The sequence below is a fragment of the Diceros bicornis genome, chromosome 1 (genome assembly GCF_020826845.1).
Source record: "Diceros bicornis minor isolate mBicDic1 chromosome 1, mDicBic1.mat.cur, whole genome shotgun sequence".
NCBI classification, from domain to species: domain Eukaryota; kingdom Metazoa; phylum Chordata; class Mammalia; order Perissodactyla; family Rhinocerotidae; genus Diceros; species Diceros bicornis.
Genome location: NC_080740.1, coordinates 67,489,202 through 67,505,712, shown reverse-complemented (window position 1 = coordinate 67,505,712; position 16,511 = coordinate 67,489,202). Strand labels below are relative to the sequence as shown.

General features: G+C 54.0%; 1 protein-coding gene across 8 annotated transcripts in view; it reads right to left on the bottom strand.

Annotated features, from left to right (window-relative positions):
• Positions 1 to 16,511, bottom strand: part of NDST1 (N-deacetylase and N-sulfotransferase 1) — a 63,220-nt gene that overhangs the window by 23,796 nt on the left and 22,913 nt on the right. For all 8 annotated transcript variants that reach the window (XM_058544135.1, XM_058544156.1, XM_058544176.1 and 5 more), the window contains 2 exons: positions 9,418 to 10,320; positions 2,762 to 3,256 (listed from right to left, as the gene is read on the bottom strand). In XM_058544135.1, the coding sequence (XP_058400118.1) occupies positions 2,762 to 3,256; positions 9,418 to 9,930 (1,008 nt within the window). In that variant the 5' untranslated portion in view covers positions 9,931 to 10,320. The remainder of the gene's footprint in view (positions 1 to 2,761; positions 3,257 to 9,417; positions 10,321 to 16,511) is intronic.

Below are 16,511 nucleotides of genomic sequence, written 5' to 3'. Positions count from 1 at the left end.
AATGGGGAAAATAAGAACCAAGAAGGGCAACCCCACGGTTCACGGGGGACGCAGTGAGCCTGGTAGCCTGATTTCCTTGTGTGGTCAATCCTGGACAGGCAGCAAAGACCTAAGGTTACAGCAGGAGAGAGCAAGTTTGGGCCACTGGAAGAACATTCTAAGTAGAAAACAGAGCAATCTACAGTCATGCATCACTTAACAATGGGGACACTTTCTGAGAAACGCATTGTTAGGTGATTTCGTCATTGTGCAAACATCATAGCATGTACTTACACAAACCTAGATGGTAGGGCTTACTACACACCTAGGCAGTATGGAACTAATCTTATGGGACCACCGTCGTATACGCCAGCCATCACTGACTGAAATGTAGTTATACGGTGCATGACTGTACTTTGCTAGAGGTGGGTCGTGGCATTGCATGAAGCCTTAGAGCTGGAGGGCTCAACAAGAGTCATCTTGAAACTTTGTTTCGGGCCGACCCCGTGGCCTAGTGGTTAAGTTTGGTGCACTCCACTTTGGCAGCCCGGGTTTGGTTCCCGGGCACAGACCCACACCACTGGTTGGTGGCCATGCTGTGACGGCGACCCCCATACAAAGTAGTGGAAGGCTGGCACAGATGTTAGCTCAGGGTGCATCTTCCTCAGCAAAAAACAAAAACAAAAACAACTTTGTTTCAACAGGAGAGCCCTTGATGAAGTGAAGTCTCAGGAGGAAGCACACGTGTAAAGCGGGTCAAAGCAACACTACCCTGTCCCACGAGGAAGCAAAGCTGGGAGGCTCAGAGCCTGGCCCCTGGGCACATGTCCCCTCAGCCAGCTATCCAGGCCCCTCTGTGAAACCCCTGGGGCACCAGGAAACAGCCTGAAAGCCTCCCATCCACCCCATCTTGTCATTTCCCTGCCGAAGCTCAGACAGGGGAAGGGACTTTGACCCAGTCAGGGTCAAATGGGGACTTGAACCCAGGTCTTGACTCCCCAGACGGTGCCTGCTCCCCGACACCATCTGCTCCGCTCCCCTCCTCCGGAGATGTGAGGTAGAGTGGACAGGAGGACGAGCCCCCAGGGTCTCCCTTTCAGGCCCAGGGCCAATCCCGACCGTGACTTCAGGGGACAGAAAGCATAGCACCCCAGCCTGGCTCCCCCAGGGACAAAGCACTCCTCTCAGTCTCCTTCTCAATCCTCCTCCTAACATCAAAAAGAATCTTGGTTTGGTGCTAATAGGTTTCTAACGCTTGCTAATCTCGTATAAGAGAGGACAGGTGGTCAGCAGGCGGCAGCATCTCCAGACTTTAATCCCCGGCTTGTCTTTGGCTCTATTGCTACGGCTGCCCTCTATTTATGGCAACCAACACCGATGTCCCCACTGACACTAGTGAAGCCGTTCCCTTTCAAATAACTTTGAGTAAAACAGTGAGCAGGGGAGAAGTGTATTTTAAAGATTGCTTAATGGTCTTAATTTGCAGGCTTCTCTTTAGTAGTGATACATCTGTGTAGAATTTCCTGGTTTGCAAAATGCTTTTACATACAGTTTAGCTTGGTAAACACATTTTGAATTAAGCACATGCATTGCACTATCTATACATATAAAATATGCCTTGTGTAAGATTCAAGCTCTAGCTCTTAAGGAGTCTTGTAGAAGCTCTGGTACTGACATAAACATTTTTGAGAGTTAAAAATCATGTCTGGATTAAAAGGCAGACAAACAACCAGGCACAGCTCCATCTCTGTGTTTTGGTGACTGGGTCTCTTCCTCTGTAGACGTATTCTTGAGCGTCACACTCCAGAGGCAAACTTTCTCTGTATTGAATACAGTCGGCCCCCTGTATCCACGGGTTCTGCGTCTACAGATTCATCCAACAGAGGACCGAAAGGCCTAGGATGGCTGCATCTGTACTGAACCTCTACAGACATTTTCTCTTGTCATTATTCCCTAAACAATACGGTATAACAACTATTTACATTGTACTAGGTATTATAAGCAATCTAGAGATGATTTAAATTACACGGGAGGGGCCGGCCCCGTGGCTTAGCGGTTAAGTGCACGCGCTCCGCTACTGGCAGCCTGGGTTCGGATCCCGGGCGCGCACCGACACACTGCTTCTCCGGCCACGCTGAGGTCGCATCCCACATACAGCAACTAGAAGGATGTGCAACTACGTCATACAACTGTCTACTGGGGCTTTGGGGGAAAAGAAACAAATAAATAAAGTACACGGGAGGGGGCTGGCCCAGTGGCATAGTGGTCAAGTTCACACGCTCTGTTTCAGCGGCCTGGGGTTCGCGGGTTCAGATCCCAGGTGTGGACATACACACTGTTCTTCAAGCCATGCTGTGGCAGCATCCCACATACAAAATAGAGGAAGATTGGAAGAGATGTTAGCTCAGTGACAATCCACCTCAAGCAAAAAGAGGAAGACTGACAACAGATGTTAGCTCAGGGCCAATTTTCCTCACCGAAAAAATAAATAAATAAAGTGCACGGGAGGATGTGCGTAGGTTATATGCAAATACATGGATTTTGGTATCCACAGGTCGGGGCGGTCCTGGAACCAATCCCCTGCGGATATCTAGGGATGACTGTACTTCAATATAATTTTAAATGACACTGGCTTCTAATTGGACAATTAATAAAATCAACTGGCAGAAGGAAGGGGACCAACAGCTCAGAGGAGATACAGACAGCAAACTCATGATAGAGAATATCAAGGTTTGAAGGTGGTGAGACTCCGCCCTACCTGGCCTGGCACCCCCAGCCATACCTTCACGTCCTCCACCTTCATGCGCGTGCCCTCCTTGCCCACAAAGATGTCATCGATGTCCACCAGGATGTAGCGGTCCAAGGGCAGCGAGAGGCGCTTGCCCGTGAGGAAGGCCACAGCGTCCACAAAGACGAGCTTGTGCAGCCAGAAGTTGAGGTTGTTGCCGAACAGCACGCGCTGGATGCCGTCGTGGAGGCCCAGGTCCTGGACCACGGTGGCGTGCAGCGCGGCGTGCAGGCCGGCGTCTGCACCCAGGTGCGGGATGGACTCGGACGAGCGCGTCTTGGCCAGCAGCACCGGCTCGTAGGTGGAGTGGTTGGACTGGAACACGGTCCAGTCCTCGCCGGGCAGCACGCCCTTCTCCACCTCGCTGGGTCGCGTCACGTAGAGCAGCGGGGACTTGGGGTTGATGCTGCAGTCCTTCAGGCCCAGGTTCGAGTGCAGGAACAGCGGGAAGCCTTTGAGCTGCGCACTCAGCAGGCTGTTCTCATTGGCCTGCGGGTGGGGCGGGGGAACAGAGCCGTCAGATCCAGAACCCCAAAGGACCATGGAATCTCAGGTATGGACCCATAACAGTAATGGCAATAACATTCACTAACATTCATGGAGGGCTCACCATATCACTGGCCCTGTGCTAACCCAGCTCCACCCGTCATAATAATGTACTGGCTAACACCTATGACACACTTCCCAAGCCAGGCATCAGGTTCCACGCACTTTGCATACAGGGATGCTGTGTACCCTTACAATGACCCAGTGAGGGAGGCGTTGCTTCACTCATTTTACAGATTAGGAGACTGAGACCTAGAGAGGCTAGGTAACTTACCCAAAATCACACAGAGAAAAGTCTAGCAGCTGAGAGCAGGGACTCTGCCACCAGACTGCCTGTCCTTGAGCAAGTTACGTAACCTCTCTGTGCCTCAGTTCCGTCTGCTGTAAAAGGTGGCTAAGAATGGTAAGGGGTGGTGGAGGAGGATGAGTGTTAACGCTGGCAAAGTGCTCAGAACAGGGCCAGCAGCATCATCACAGTTGCTCCTTCAGTCCTCATATCAGCCTCAGGAGGCAGGCTCCTCTGTTATCCCACTTTCCAGGTGAGGAAACTGAGGCTGTGAGGCGAGTACTGCCCTCAGTCACACAGCGGTTGGGAGAAGCCACAATTCGCAGCCAGGCAGTCTGGCCCTGGAGCCGCCCACCTGACCCCCAGGCTCTCCTGTCTAGGGTTTCCAGACTGACTTGTGCCACACAACCGTCTCTTCAGGAGACATCTTAGGTGGATGCCAATGTAGAGGTGTCTGCTGGAGATGCAGGAACAAAGACACTCCACCCCACAGTATTCCCAACCCCTCTTATGCCCCTAGCACCCCCGAGGCCACCCCTTCACAGGAGTCCAGCTTCCTGTGCCTCCTTCTCCTCCCAGGGTCTGCTGCTGCCCAGCTCCCTGGGATCTGCATAAAGTACCCACAGTGCCCCCCCTCCTCCTCCCTAGGCTCACAGCTCCTTCATGCCATCCCTCACCCTCCCAGCCACCTGCCTTTAGATATGTTACAATTTGTCCTTGTCTCCATGCCAATTCCATTCCATCTTCATGGTCTGGCAAACTCCTGCTCATCCTTCAAAACCCAATGCATATACCCTCTTCTCTGCCCTGGCCTCCCTGGGACCACATTAAAGCCTCAGCTGCAGCACTTTTTACCCTGGCTGCTGCATTTCTGTTCAGGATCTCTGTCCCACCAGTCTGCACCCCCTCGACGGCAGGGGCTATGCCATTTCCACTTTGGATCCCCGGTGCTCAGCACAGGCTTGACACCCAGTGGGAGCAAACATATATTTGATGAGTAACTGGATTTTTAAAAGAATGAAAGAGGAACAGACAGCTCTCCAGCACCTGGCATATGATAGCTGTTCAATACAGGTTTTATCTGTTCATTCCACAACTACTCACTGTGCCAGGCACTGCATTAAGTTCCAGGGATACAGTGAGAAAAAACAGACAGGGCCTCTGCCCTCATGAACCTTAAAGTTGAGCAGGGTAAGAGAGATAGCAATCAAAACTGCAGAAATAAACATGAAACTTCAACGTGGCACATGCTACACAGAGGAGGTTCATAGTTCCTGAAGAGTAGATAACTGGGCATAGTCAGCTAGGTCAGGAAAGTCTTCCTGGAGAAACGGACTTTTGAACCAAGACTTAAAGAATGAGTAAGCATCAGGGGCCAGCCCCATGGTGTAGCAGTTAAGTGTGCGTGCTCCGCTGCTGGCGGCCAGGGTTCGGATCCCGGGTGCGCACCGAGGCACCACTTGTCAGGCCATGCTGTGGCGGCGTCCCATATAAACTAGAGGAAGATAGGCACAGATGTTAGCCCAGAGCCAGTCTTCCTCAGCAAAAAGAGAAGGATTGGCATGGATGTTAGCTCAGGGCTAATCTTCCTCACACACACACACAAAAAAAGAATGAGTAAGCATCAATCAGTGGAGAAGCAGGGTCCAAGTTCCAAGAACAGCAAGTGCAAAGGCCCTGAGGTAGGAGAGGGCTCAGCACAGTCAACGAATAGCAAGAAGCCAGCAGAGTGATCAAGAGGGAGATGAGGCACAGAGGTCAGCTGGGGCCAGACCTGCAGGACCCTGGAGGCTCGAAGTGGCGTGGAAGCCATCAAAGACTCCATCAAAGGGTTCTGAACAGAGGGATGACACGTTTCAATTTGCATTTTAACAAGACCCATGTGGCTGCTGTGTGGAGAATGAGTAGGGTGGGGCAAAGCAAGAGTAGAGAAAGGGCACCAAATGAGGCCAGAGAGGGAGGCAAGGTGGTGCCCAGGGCTACCTGGAGAGCTGGCCAGGTGAGCACTGTACAGGGACACTCAGCTGAGGGCGGAGCCCTGTGCCTGTGTGGAGCTGCATCTGCCCAGGAGGTGCCTGGGACCCATCTCCTCCACGCAGAAGGGCTTCTCCCTCATTCCCACAAAGGCTCTGCAGGGCCCCGGCCTCATAAACTGTGCTAAGGAGCCCGCATTCCATTCTCCACACACAGGAGCACCTGCCGACTCCCCACCCCGTCCCAAGCCAGCCTCGAGTGTTGAGGCCCAATGCAGAGCCCCATCCTGAGAGGCCACCTCCCCCAGCCTCAGGCTCCCCACGACCCCTAAGCCAGTACTGGCCAAGGGTGAGAGCGGCTTGGGCCACTTGGGGGCAAAGGCGGTGGGGGCCAGCGACATTTCAGGCCCTGTCCATCACCTGCCTGGGAGGCCACACTGGACCACAGGCCCTGGGGGATCCCATTTCAAAGCCCCGACCCTGAGCTGACTGCCAGGCCCTGGAGTCGGCCAGCTGCCCAGCTGGGAGACGCTGAAGAAGGCAGAAAGCCAGGCTGCCGATCGTCCACCCCGGTCAGCAACAAAAGGAAGCAGTCGGGGAAGGTGATGGAGAGTGAGCCTCAGCATGGCAGAGACTGACCCCCACGGGAGGGGAATCCCTCTGCTCCTCCACCCGGAGGCCTCACTCAGGATTCACTGAGTCTTCCAGTGGGGTCATCCAGGCAGAGGAAGGAAGCTCTGATCTGGGAATCGGGAGGCCTAGTGGATTTAGAGAGTAACCAGCTGGATGGCGTCTCCTCTCCGGGCCTCAGGGCCCCCACCCATCGGTCAGTTTGCTCTGACATGTTCGCCTGTGGTTGGTTAGAAGGCATGAGTGTGGTTGTCAAATCTTGGCTCTGACTTACTTGCTGTGTCACTCTAGACAGCCACTTAAATTTTTGAGCCCTACTTCCTTACCTGAAAAGAAAGTGCCTACTCCACAGGGCAGCTGTGAGAATTACACATGGCACGGCCTGCTCAGAGGTCAGGTAGCCCCTGTCAGTCCTCCACCCCAGGGCACCTGGGCACCTGGAGTTGCAAGGTTGAGGCATGACGGTGCCAGGAACCAGGGCTACCAATCAAGACCCACTGCCACCCTCAAGGACCTTACAGGGGCAGACGCTGGTCAGAGCCACAAGACAAAGTGCCACCGCCAGCTGTGTTTGCTGGGCGTAGAGAGATGACTAAGCGTGACCGCTGCCATTTATTGCGTACTAGGTACTGTGCTGGTGCTTCCCACCCACTGTCTTGTTTCATCTTCAGCACGCTCCAGTGAGGCAGGAGCTGTGATTGGTCCCACTTTACAGATGGGTTGAGAATCCTGCCCAAGGCCACTCTGCTTCTAAGTGACAGAAAGATTTGAACTGCGGTCTGGACTTTTCAGTCCCTGCTCTCACACTGACCTGGGAATCCAGCGCCAGCGGGAACTGAAAAATGAGAGTCTCCAGATCCCAGGAGTCCACGGCCCTCTGGGTTTGGCAAGCCCAATGCACAGCACTGAGGCAGACCTTGCAGAGAGAGCCGAAAGATGCAGCTTGACCACCAGAGGGCGCCCGTTCCAGCAGAAAGTCTCAGGCCTCTGCTCAAAACCAAGGAGGGGGCTTGTCTTATGCAACAGGTTAGGGAGAGCACGAAGACCTGGAATTGCCACTGACCCTACAGTGAAACTCCGAGCACGTTCCTGCCCCTCCCTGGGCCTTGTGTTCACCTGGTGTAGAACAAGGAATAGGGGCTAAATAGGATCCAAGCTCTGTTGTACCCAGTGTGCCCAATGACCCAGAGACAGTGGGAATTTGTGTGCTGGACGTGGCCTCTGATGCAAGTTCTACTAAACAAACGGTATTTGAGGCTCCTGGACTCATTGGTTACGTAACAACGGTTAACGACGCAGGCCGCTAGAGCCAGACGGCCTGGGCTCAAATCCACTAAGTTCAGATCTGCTCTTACTCGAGGTGTGAGCGTGCACACGTTTCTCCACCACTCTGCCTCAAACTCCTTCTCTCTTAAATGAGGCTGACACCCGCCTGCCTTGGAGGACGGTCTCTGAGTCTGAAATGAGTTAATTCACAGAAAGCATATAGGACGTGAACAGCACTGGACAGGCACTCAATAAACATCAGCCGCTCTGACGTTCTCAGGCCTGGGGCTCTGACTCAGGCTTCATGGAGTTCACGGCAGGAAAGGGAACGGAGTCCAGGAGAAAAGAATCAATAGACAACGAGGACAGTCTGACTTCATGCCACTATAAAGCCATAAAGCAGGCCAGCGTTTCCCAGAGAGGGCTATGTGAAATGAAGGGTTTTGTGATTTGTGGGGAACAAATCTCACTAGGTTGCTCTACTGCGGGACTTCTAAGAGCCTTCAACTTCTCGGCCCACAAAACCTCTTTTAGTGGCAAAGCATCTTGCTGCATTAGTGCACGGAATAACACGCCATGGGAAACCCTCAACCAGACCAGGCTCCACCCAGCCCTAGCACAGGACCCAATGCACAGCGATGCCCACAAACGCCTGGGGACGAGTGGTCACCCGTCAGTGGACATGGGCCACTTCTGACCCACCTCCTACTCCTCTCCCCATTCACGCCAAGCAAGAACCTGCTTCGGGACCTGTGCATTTGCTGTCCCCTCTGCCTAGAAGACCCATCACACATAGAGCCATGCAGTTCCTTCCAGTCACTTTATCAAGGACGACTTCCCCGGCTATTCTATCAAAAACAGCTTCAACCACCCACACCCATCACCCCGTAAGCCCTTTCCCTGCTTTCTTTCTTTTTGCACTTAGCACCACCTGCCACATGGGTATGTTTATTTGTTCACTGTCTGTCACCCACCCCACCCACTGCACTGAAATGTCAGCTCCGTGACAGCAGGGACTCTGCACACTTCGATCACCACTGTGTCCCCAGTGCCTAGCACAGGACTTGGAACACTAAGCTCTCAGTAAATATTTGCTGAATGAAGGAACAAACGCCGCCCCCCCGAACGCCCTCCTGCCCTGCACCCAACCGGAGTCCCAACCAGTGTTCGCTTTCATCTTGCAGGTCAGAGTTCTCTGGCAGACCCTCTGGATCCTCCATCCAGCCGTCCCCCACCTCCTCGCTCCAAGGACAGCTTCTCCATGACACTTTCAGCAAGGACTCTGATTGCAGCAGTCATTCTGGGTGCCTCACAGAGCCCAGAGTGTCTCACCTGCCCACTGGGATTTCTTTCTCTTCTTTTTTCCCAATGTAAAATGGCTTTGTTCTAGAGGTACATGAACTCCACACCCCACCATAGCCAAGAGGAAAGAGCACAGGATCCAGAGCCCAAACTGTCTAACTCTAGGTTCAAATCCTGGCTCTCCCACTTACGGGCTGCATAGCCTCGCACACATAACTTAACCCTCCTGAGCCTTGGTTTGCCATCTGCAAAATGGGACACATACCATCCCTGGGAAGGACCACATGACAAGTTCCCAGGGACCTAGCAGAGCATCTGCTCTCCTGCCTTACACCCATCCCCAGGGTCTCCTTTAGGCAAGTGCCTGCTGTGTGCAAGGTCCCATGTATGGCAGGCAATCCCCCTACCATGTGCTCCTAATAGGAGCTGATACTTAAAAAGCACCTACTAGGCACCAGGCACTATGTGCTCCAAGCGCTTTACATACACTCACCCGTTTAACCTTCATGACAACCCTGGGAGGTGGGCGCCACCATTACACCCATTTTACAGACGAGAAAAGCCAGGCCCTCAGCGAGCGAGTGTGGAGGTGGAATTCAAGCTCAGCGGGAGCTCTTAACTGCTCAGGGACCCTGCTCCCCGCGTACCTTGAAGAAGCCGATGATGCCCACGCCATAGGCCACACAGTACTTGTCCAGCAGCTCCCGGTTCCAGGCGTCCAGGTTGACATACTTGAGGATGTTCTCGTAGATGATGAGGGCGAAGCGGCCACGGCCCTTGTCGGTGAGCGTGGGCATATCCCCCTTGCCCGGTGCGATCTCTGTGCGGTACTTGAAGCGGCTGGACTCCAGGATGGCCACCACCTCCTGGCCCAGCTGCGAGTAGAGGCTCTCCACGAACACCAGCACCAATGGGTCTGTCCGGGAAGGGGCTGCCGCCTGCACGGGCTTGAGCGGCAGCAAGCGGCTGGGGGCCACAGGCGGGGGGTCCCCACAGTCAGGCTCGGGGGCGTCCGCCGAGGGCTCCAGGCCCCGCTTCCAGCCATACAGGTAGTAGGCCGAAACAAAAACACTGAACAGGCAGAAGATGAACAGCAGGAAAAGGACAGCCTGTGGGGACACATGCCGACACAGCCTGCGGAGGCACGCCAGGGCGGGCATCCTGGTCCCAGATACCTCGGCCACCGGAGGCCTGGCCTGCCCTGCCCAACCCAGCAGGAGGCCCCCCGCGGCAGGAGACACCAGAGTTGTCCACTGACCAACAAATTCACAGAGACTTAGCAAGCGAGGCCCTCAGTGGGCACCAGGAGTGGAGGATCGGGCCCCGGCCCTTCCTCCCACCCAGGGGCGCAGTCCGCAGGCTGGGTGCGCTCCTTCCTTCCTCTGCGCCCCGTTATGTCACCATGGCAAACCCCCACGTGGTCCTGTGCACAGGAGAAGTGCCCCAGGGTGTCAGAGCCTCCTGGGGGTACTGGGCAGTGGGCTGGAGGACACTAGGTAGGCCTGGGGGTGCCACATGCCGCTTGCTTGGTGGGGCCCCCAGGGCCAAGGCTGTGGAGAGAAGAGGAGAGTCAGAAGGTGAGGAGTCAGGGCCAGCCCGGTGGTGTAGAGGTTAAGTTCGTGCGCTCCACTTTGGCGGCCCAGGGTTCACGGGTTCGGATCCCAGGCGTGGACCTACACCACTCATCAAGCCATGCTGTGGCAGTGTCCCACATACAAAATAAATTGGCAACAGACGTTAGCTCAGAGCCAATGTTCCTCACCAAAACTGAATGAATGAATGAATGAATGAAATAAGTAAATAAAGAAAAGAAGGTGAGGAGTCAGACTGTGGTTCTGGGGGTCCACTGACTGTGGGGGCACTGGACCTAACCCAGGTGGGCCCAAGTTCAAGTACTGCTGCCCAACCTGGCTGCATTATTTGGGGCAAGCTCTTTAACCTCTCTGAGCCTCAGTTTCCCCATTTGTGAAATGGGGCTGACAACAGTACCCCCCTCACAGGAGGCTGGGGGAGTAAGTCCAATCATGTGCACAAACCACTTAGAGCAGCACCTAGCATACGGCGTCGACAATGGCAGCTGCTACTTATTATAATTATCAGAGTCTAAGACTAGACCAAGACAACTCCAGAGGCAGGCAGGACAAAGTGAGACAATAAACATTTGCAAGGCCTGGGAGCTAGAGGTGGAATTCTAAATCACGACCCAACACCACGTCCTCGCCATCTTCCTCCACTTACCTGCAGTGCCTCCCTCTCTATTTCTCCCTGAATGGGCCCAGCAGCCCCATCCCACAGATGAAAAGCCTGCGGCTCAGGCAGAGCAGCCAAGCCAGGATTCACGCCCAGGGCTGTGAGGCATCAGAGCCTGGGCTGTGCTGGAAGGCCCCTCTGGAGCATCAGTGAAACCACCGCCCCTGCAGCACAGGGTTGGGGCCAAGGGGTAACTGAGTAAACCTGTCCAAGGAGCTGGGCACAGGCAACACTCAAGAAACAGCAGCTGCCACTATCTGCCCCTGATGCAACAGGCATCCCTCATCCTCGGGGCACGTGCCCACAGATACACACACCAGCCCAGGACTGCAGGCAACCAAACCCCTGCCTGCAGGATCCTGAGCTTGCCACGGGACCAGCGGGGAGGCACCTTCCTCACTGGGCCTCCGCCCACCCAGGCAGCCAGAACTCGGGGTGCCCGCCTCCCCCTCAGCCCGACCCACCGCCCAGGACATGCCAGCCATATTGGTCTCACTGGAGAGTTAATGGAGACCAGACACCCACACCCACTACACAAAGGCCCCAATTTCCTCACTCCAAACAGCACTCCCAACCCCAGCCCTCCAGTCTCTCTTAAACTGGACTGGAAGCAGCTGCTGGAAGCTAGCAGGAAAGCTCCCCACAGCCGGACAGGGACGGAAGGTGTGAAGGTCTGGGCTGGCGCAGCCGGGGAGGGAATGTAAGCCTCAGACCCGGACCTGAGGGTGAAGATCAAAATCCCTCCCAGCCTCAAGACTCTCCAATGTGCTCAGCGTGGGCGCAGCGTAGCAGAGACCCAGCAGCTGCACTTCTAGGAACTTCCCTAGAGGCAGAAGTGTGTAAAGAGCTCCCCACAAGAATACGAATCCCAGTGCTGTTTGTAATAGCAAAGGATGTTGTTTATAATAGCAAATGCCCAACAATAGGGGATTGTCTTTAGCAATTATAATGCAAGCATGTGATGGAATCCTAAGCAGCCATTCACAATATGTCGAAGGATATTTACTGACATAGAAATATAATTACCATATATATCATTAAAGTGGAAAACATTTATAAAACAGTACGCATGGTCATATATTTGTTAAAAGTTTTTATGCATAGGCCAGAAACTGGTACTAAATTTTAAAAAAGTTAATAAGGATTATCTCTGAGCATTTTTTATTTTCCTCTTTTTGTTTGTTTCCTAAATTTTCTACAATAATTATTTATTATTTTTGTGAAAATAAGAGAACAAATTTTTTAAAAGATGTGCTCAGAAGCAAGAGGCAGGGGTGTGAAATGAGGAGACGCTGAGACACCAGGTCTGCTCCCAGCTCTGCCATGATGTGCTGTGTGACCCCGAGCACACCCTGCCCCTCTCTGTGCTTCCACCTGCTAGAGGGGCGCTTGGGCCAGACGATCTCTGGGGGTTCTTCCACCTCAGGTATTCTACAATTCAGTCCCTACTATGTGCCAGCACCAGGGGGAACCCGAGGCAGCCAAGAAAACATGCTCCTACAATGCAGAGGGACCAGTGTGACAGTTGGGAAGGGAGAATGTTTGAGAGAACTGAGGGGCATTTAACCCCCCTGGAGGGGGGAAGAGGAAGACCAAGGAAGGCTTCGTGGAGGAAGTGGTACCTGAACTGACCAGAAGAACAAGTAACGGATGACCAGGGGTAGAAAGACGGAGGCGCACACACCACAGCTTGGAGACAAGGGAGTGTGCAGAGCTTTCCAGAGCTCCCTGCAATTCCAGCTGACAGCAGGCAAGAAGGGGCAGGCTTCCCGGGTGGAGACAGGAGGGCTGGGGTGACAGGCCCTGTTTATGCCCAGAGTGCACCCATGTCCCATTTCCCACTGATAAGGGCAGCCCTCTGCCCTGCTATAGTGGGCCCCACCCCTTGGCCGGGGGCCAGGACAAGAGCACAGTGGGTGGGGAGGTAGAGCTGCCCTGATGGTGCCCTGCCAAGGCCAGGGGGCACCTGCCCACTCCAGCCTTCCAACCCCACTTCCCCCACAGGTCTGGGCACTACGGTCACAGGCCCTCGGTCTGTTGCATTAATGGCGTGTATATTAATGATGCAACCAGCAGAGTCTCAGGCATCTGGGGGTCATAGATCCCTGCGGGACTCGGACATTTTCCCATAAAAAATATGCACATATGCTGGAAAATGCTGTAACAATTTCAAGGAGTCCAGAGCCTGCGCCCCAAGCACACCCATAGACCTAAGCCCTGGGTTAATAGAGCCTCATGGTTACCCATGCAGACTGGAGCCAGGCGGCTTCATCCAAACCCAAGCCCTCCCACTCAGTAGCTGTGTAATCTTGGGCAAGTTCTTTAACTTGTCGGTGTCCTCAGTTTCCTAATCTGTAAAATATGAAAACTTGATACACTTCCCAAAGTTGTGAAAATTGAATGAGTTGCTACATATAAAGTGCTCCATTCAGGCACCAGGGCTGAGTAAGGGTCAGCCACTGTCTTCATGCACCCCGTTGGCTTACATAACTATTCACAATGTAGGTAACAACTCAGCCTACAGAGCACTGTAAAACTCTGCGCTCTCCCTCAAGCTCCAACAGGCCTCAGAATCCCTAATCCCCATTTTCAGAGGCAGGGGCCTTTCCCATAGCTGGGTGGGCGGCCAGGAGGCTAGGCAGAAGGCCATGGCAGAGCCCAAGACTGAGAAGGGGTGAAGGGAGAAACAGAGCGGGCCCTCCAGCCCCCGTCCCCAGAGAAGGCCACAAACCCTGGGGTGGGGTGGGGGAGAGCCGATCGCTACGTAAACAAGGTGCTGGCCACCAGTGTGCTGACAGGGGGCCTCCAGCACTGCCCCCACTGCACCTCCTCAAAGGCCTGGTGCTGGCCATTCAAGGCCCTCCACGCCCGCCTGCATTCCAGAGCCCCTGTGGCTCAAGGGATGGAGAACTGGGGGGCTTCTAATCTCCCTGGAGCCACCAAGGCCCCAAGGACAGCTGGGGGCTGAGGGCTCAATGCCTCCCTGCCGCCCTGGGCCTGCCGGGGCCTCACCGACAGTACCAGTTTCCCTAAACTCCAGCCTCGCCCAACCAGGCACCAGTCTCGGTCGTGCATCGAGGCCTGTGCTAACAAAGTTCCCACTGCCTGGAATGCCTCCCTCCCTCGGGACACTTACTCATCCTTCAAGACCCCAGCTCCAATGTCATCACCTCTCGAAAGTCATCCCATCCACCACCCATTCCTCAGGCTCCTGCCTCATCCCCACTCCACAGTGGGAGGCTGAAAACCAGGACCCTCAGGCCAAAACAGGACACAGATGTGTGTTTCTTGGCTTGCACAGCATTTTTCTTTAATTTGAGATTAGTTATCAACATTTTAAAATCAGGAGATTTCACATAAAAGTCAGGAACTTCTAACTTCTCTTTAAAAAGAGCACATTCTGGGGACACTGGGCATGCATCCCCACTGGCCACCATCAACGAGGCACTTACAGCGCCAGCCTCAGAGGGGCTGGCCATGTATTCTGCAGTTAACACAGTCCCATAACCAACCTCCTTCCCTCACCTGGCTTCCTGCCCAGCCCTGGGGGCACCTGAGCGTGTGGTCCATGCATAGGGGACTCAGGGCGTTTCTACACACAGCTCTGCACCCCGCAGCCTGCAGATCCCAGGGCAGGACCAAGACCCACTGACTGCTGCACAGGCAGGTCTTGCCTGGTGCCTGGCACACAGAAGCTCCCCACAAATCCCAACTGCCCTTCTTCCTCTTCCCCACATGCCTGGGTGCCCTAATGGCAGGGACATGTCTGAGTCATCGTGGAAGCTCCCACCACTCCCCCAGGCACAGGTCCCTATTGAGACTCGGGATATGAATGAACGAGCAGCTGTTATTATTCCCAGTTTACAGATAAGGAGACTGAGGACCCAAGGTGAAGTGACTTGCCACAGTCACATAGGAAACTGCTAAATATTGACTCAAACAGGTTTCCTTCCTGATTTCAAATTTGGTCTTTCATTTGGACATGAAACTTAGGAGTTTCTACAATGAAAAAAACAATAGTACCATTGTAATGATCATTGCTGTTTTTACTGCTACCATGCAGTGGGCATTTACCATGAGCCTGGCACTGTGTTAAGCACTTTTACATACCTTATCTCATTGAATCCTTACAACTAATACTGTCACTAATCACATTTACAGTTGAGGAAAATGAGGCTCAGAAAGGTTAAGTCGCTTGCCCAAAATCACACAGCTAGTCAGCAATTTGAACCTAGACCCCATGAGAGGGAGATGGCTGCAGAGCCTGCAGAGGAACCTTGGCTGGAATGGGGAAGAGCATGAGGGGGCCTCAGCCACCAGCCCTCAGCCAGGCTCCCACTGTGCTCTCCCAGCCCTAGGCCCTGCTTTTCCTGCCAAGGTGCTGGGGATAATGAATGAGATGCTCTGGTCGTCATGGAGACGCCATGGCAACGCTGCACTTTCAGGAAATGCCACGGTAACTGTGGCCACTGTTCTGGAGTTGAAAGTCACTTCCTACCCCACCACCCCCATTCCAAAATGCTCTGGTCCCCCACAATCCTCTCTAGGACCCAGAGAGAAAGGAAGCAGAGGTACAAAGGCTATCTAGAGGTGAGGACTGGGGAAGGGGTCCAGCTCTGCCCTGGACTGACAGGTGGGCCCCAGGAGTGAGACCAAGAGCTCGCCGAGACTGAGCTTCCCGTGCCTTTCGTGGTGAAATGCACCTAATAACCCAGCTCAGACGCACTTGATGCCTACTACGCCCAGCAGGCCTCCTGGGAAGGGCTGTACGCATCATGCTGTTTCACCCCAACAACCTGAGAGGCAGCAGGACAGTGGCGGCTGGCATCACACTTAAAGGCTTAGACTGGAGCCAGCCTGCCTGGGCTTGAATCTTGCCTCCAACATTTACTAGCCTTGTGACCTTTGGGCAAATCTCTCAACCTCTCTGAGCCTCAGTTTCCCCAAGTATAAAGCAGGGTTTATACTACTTATCTATCTGGCGGGGCTGCTGCTAAGACTAAGAGAGATGATGTGTGTAAAACAGCTCAGTGCCTGGCACATAGTGATACACGCTAATAAAATGATTACCCATTCAATAGATTTGGAAACTGAGGCTCAGGAAGGATTGGCCCAAGGTGACATATCAAATTAACACTGGATCCAGAAAGAGAGGAAGGGAGGTCAGGTTTGGGAGCGCACTGGGAGTCAGGAACCCGCAGAGACCCGTCCCCTGTTCCTGCATCCTGTGCTTAGTGAGCACTACCAGGCCCCAAGCATGGCACCGGGCACTGAAGACAGGCCTTTGGGCGCCAAGTGTTTATGTTTCTGGTGTAATGTTGCCGCAGGGTGAATGGAGGAAGGTCCCCACAGCCCCGCACGCTCACCCAGCCCTGCCTGGGTCATTCCTGACAGTGCCCCCGACATCCCCCACACCCACATGCACACAAACGCACAGGCAAACTCACAAGGTGCTGACATGTTCAAATGGTGTGATCACAGGCGGCCCTGG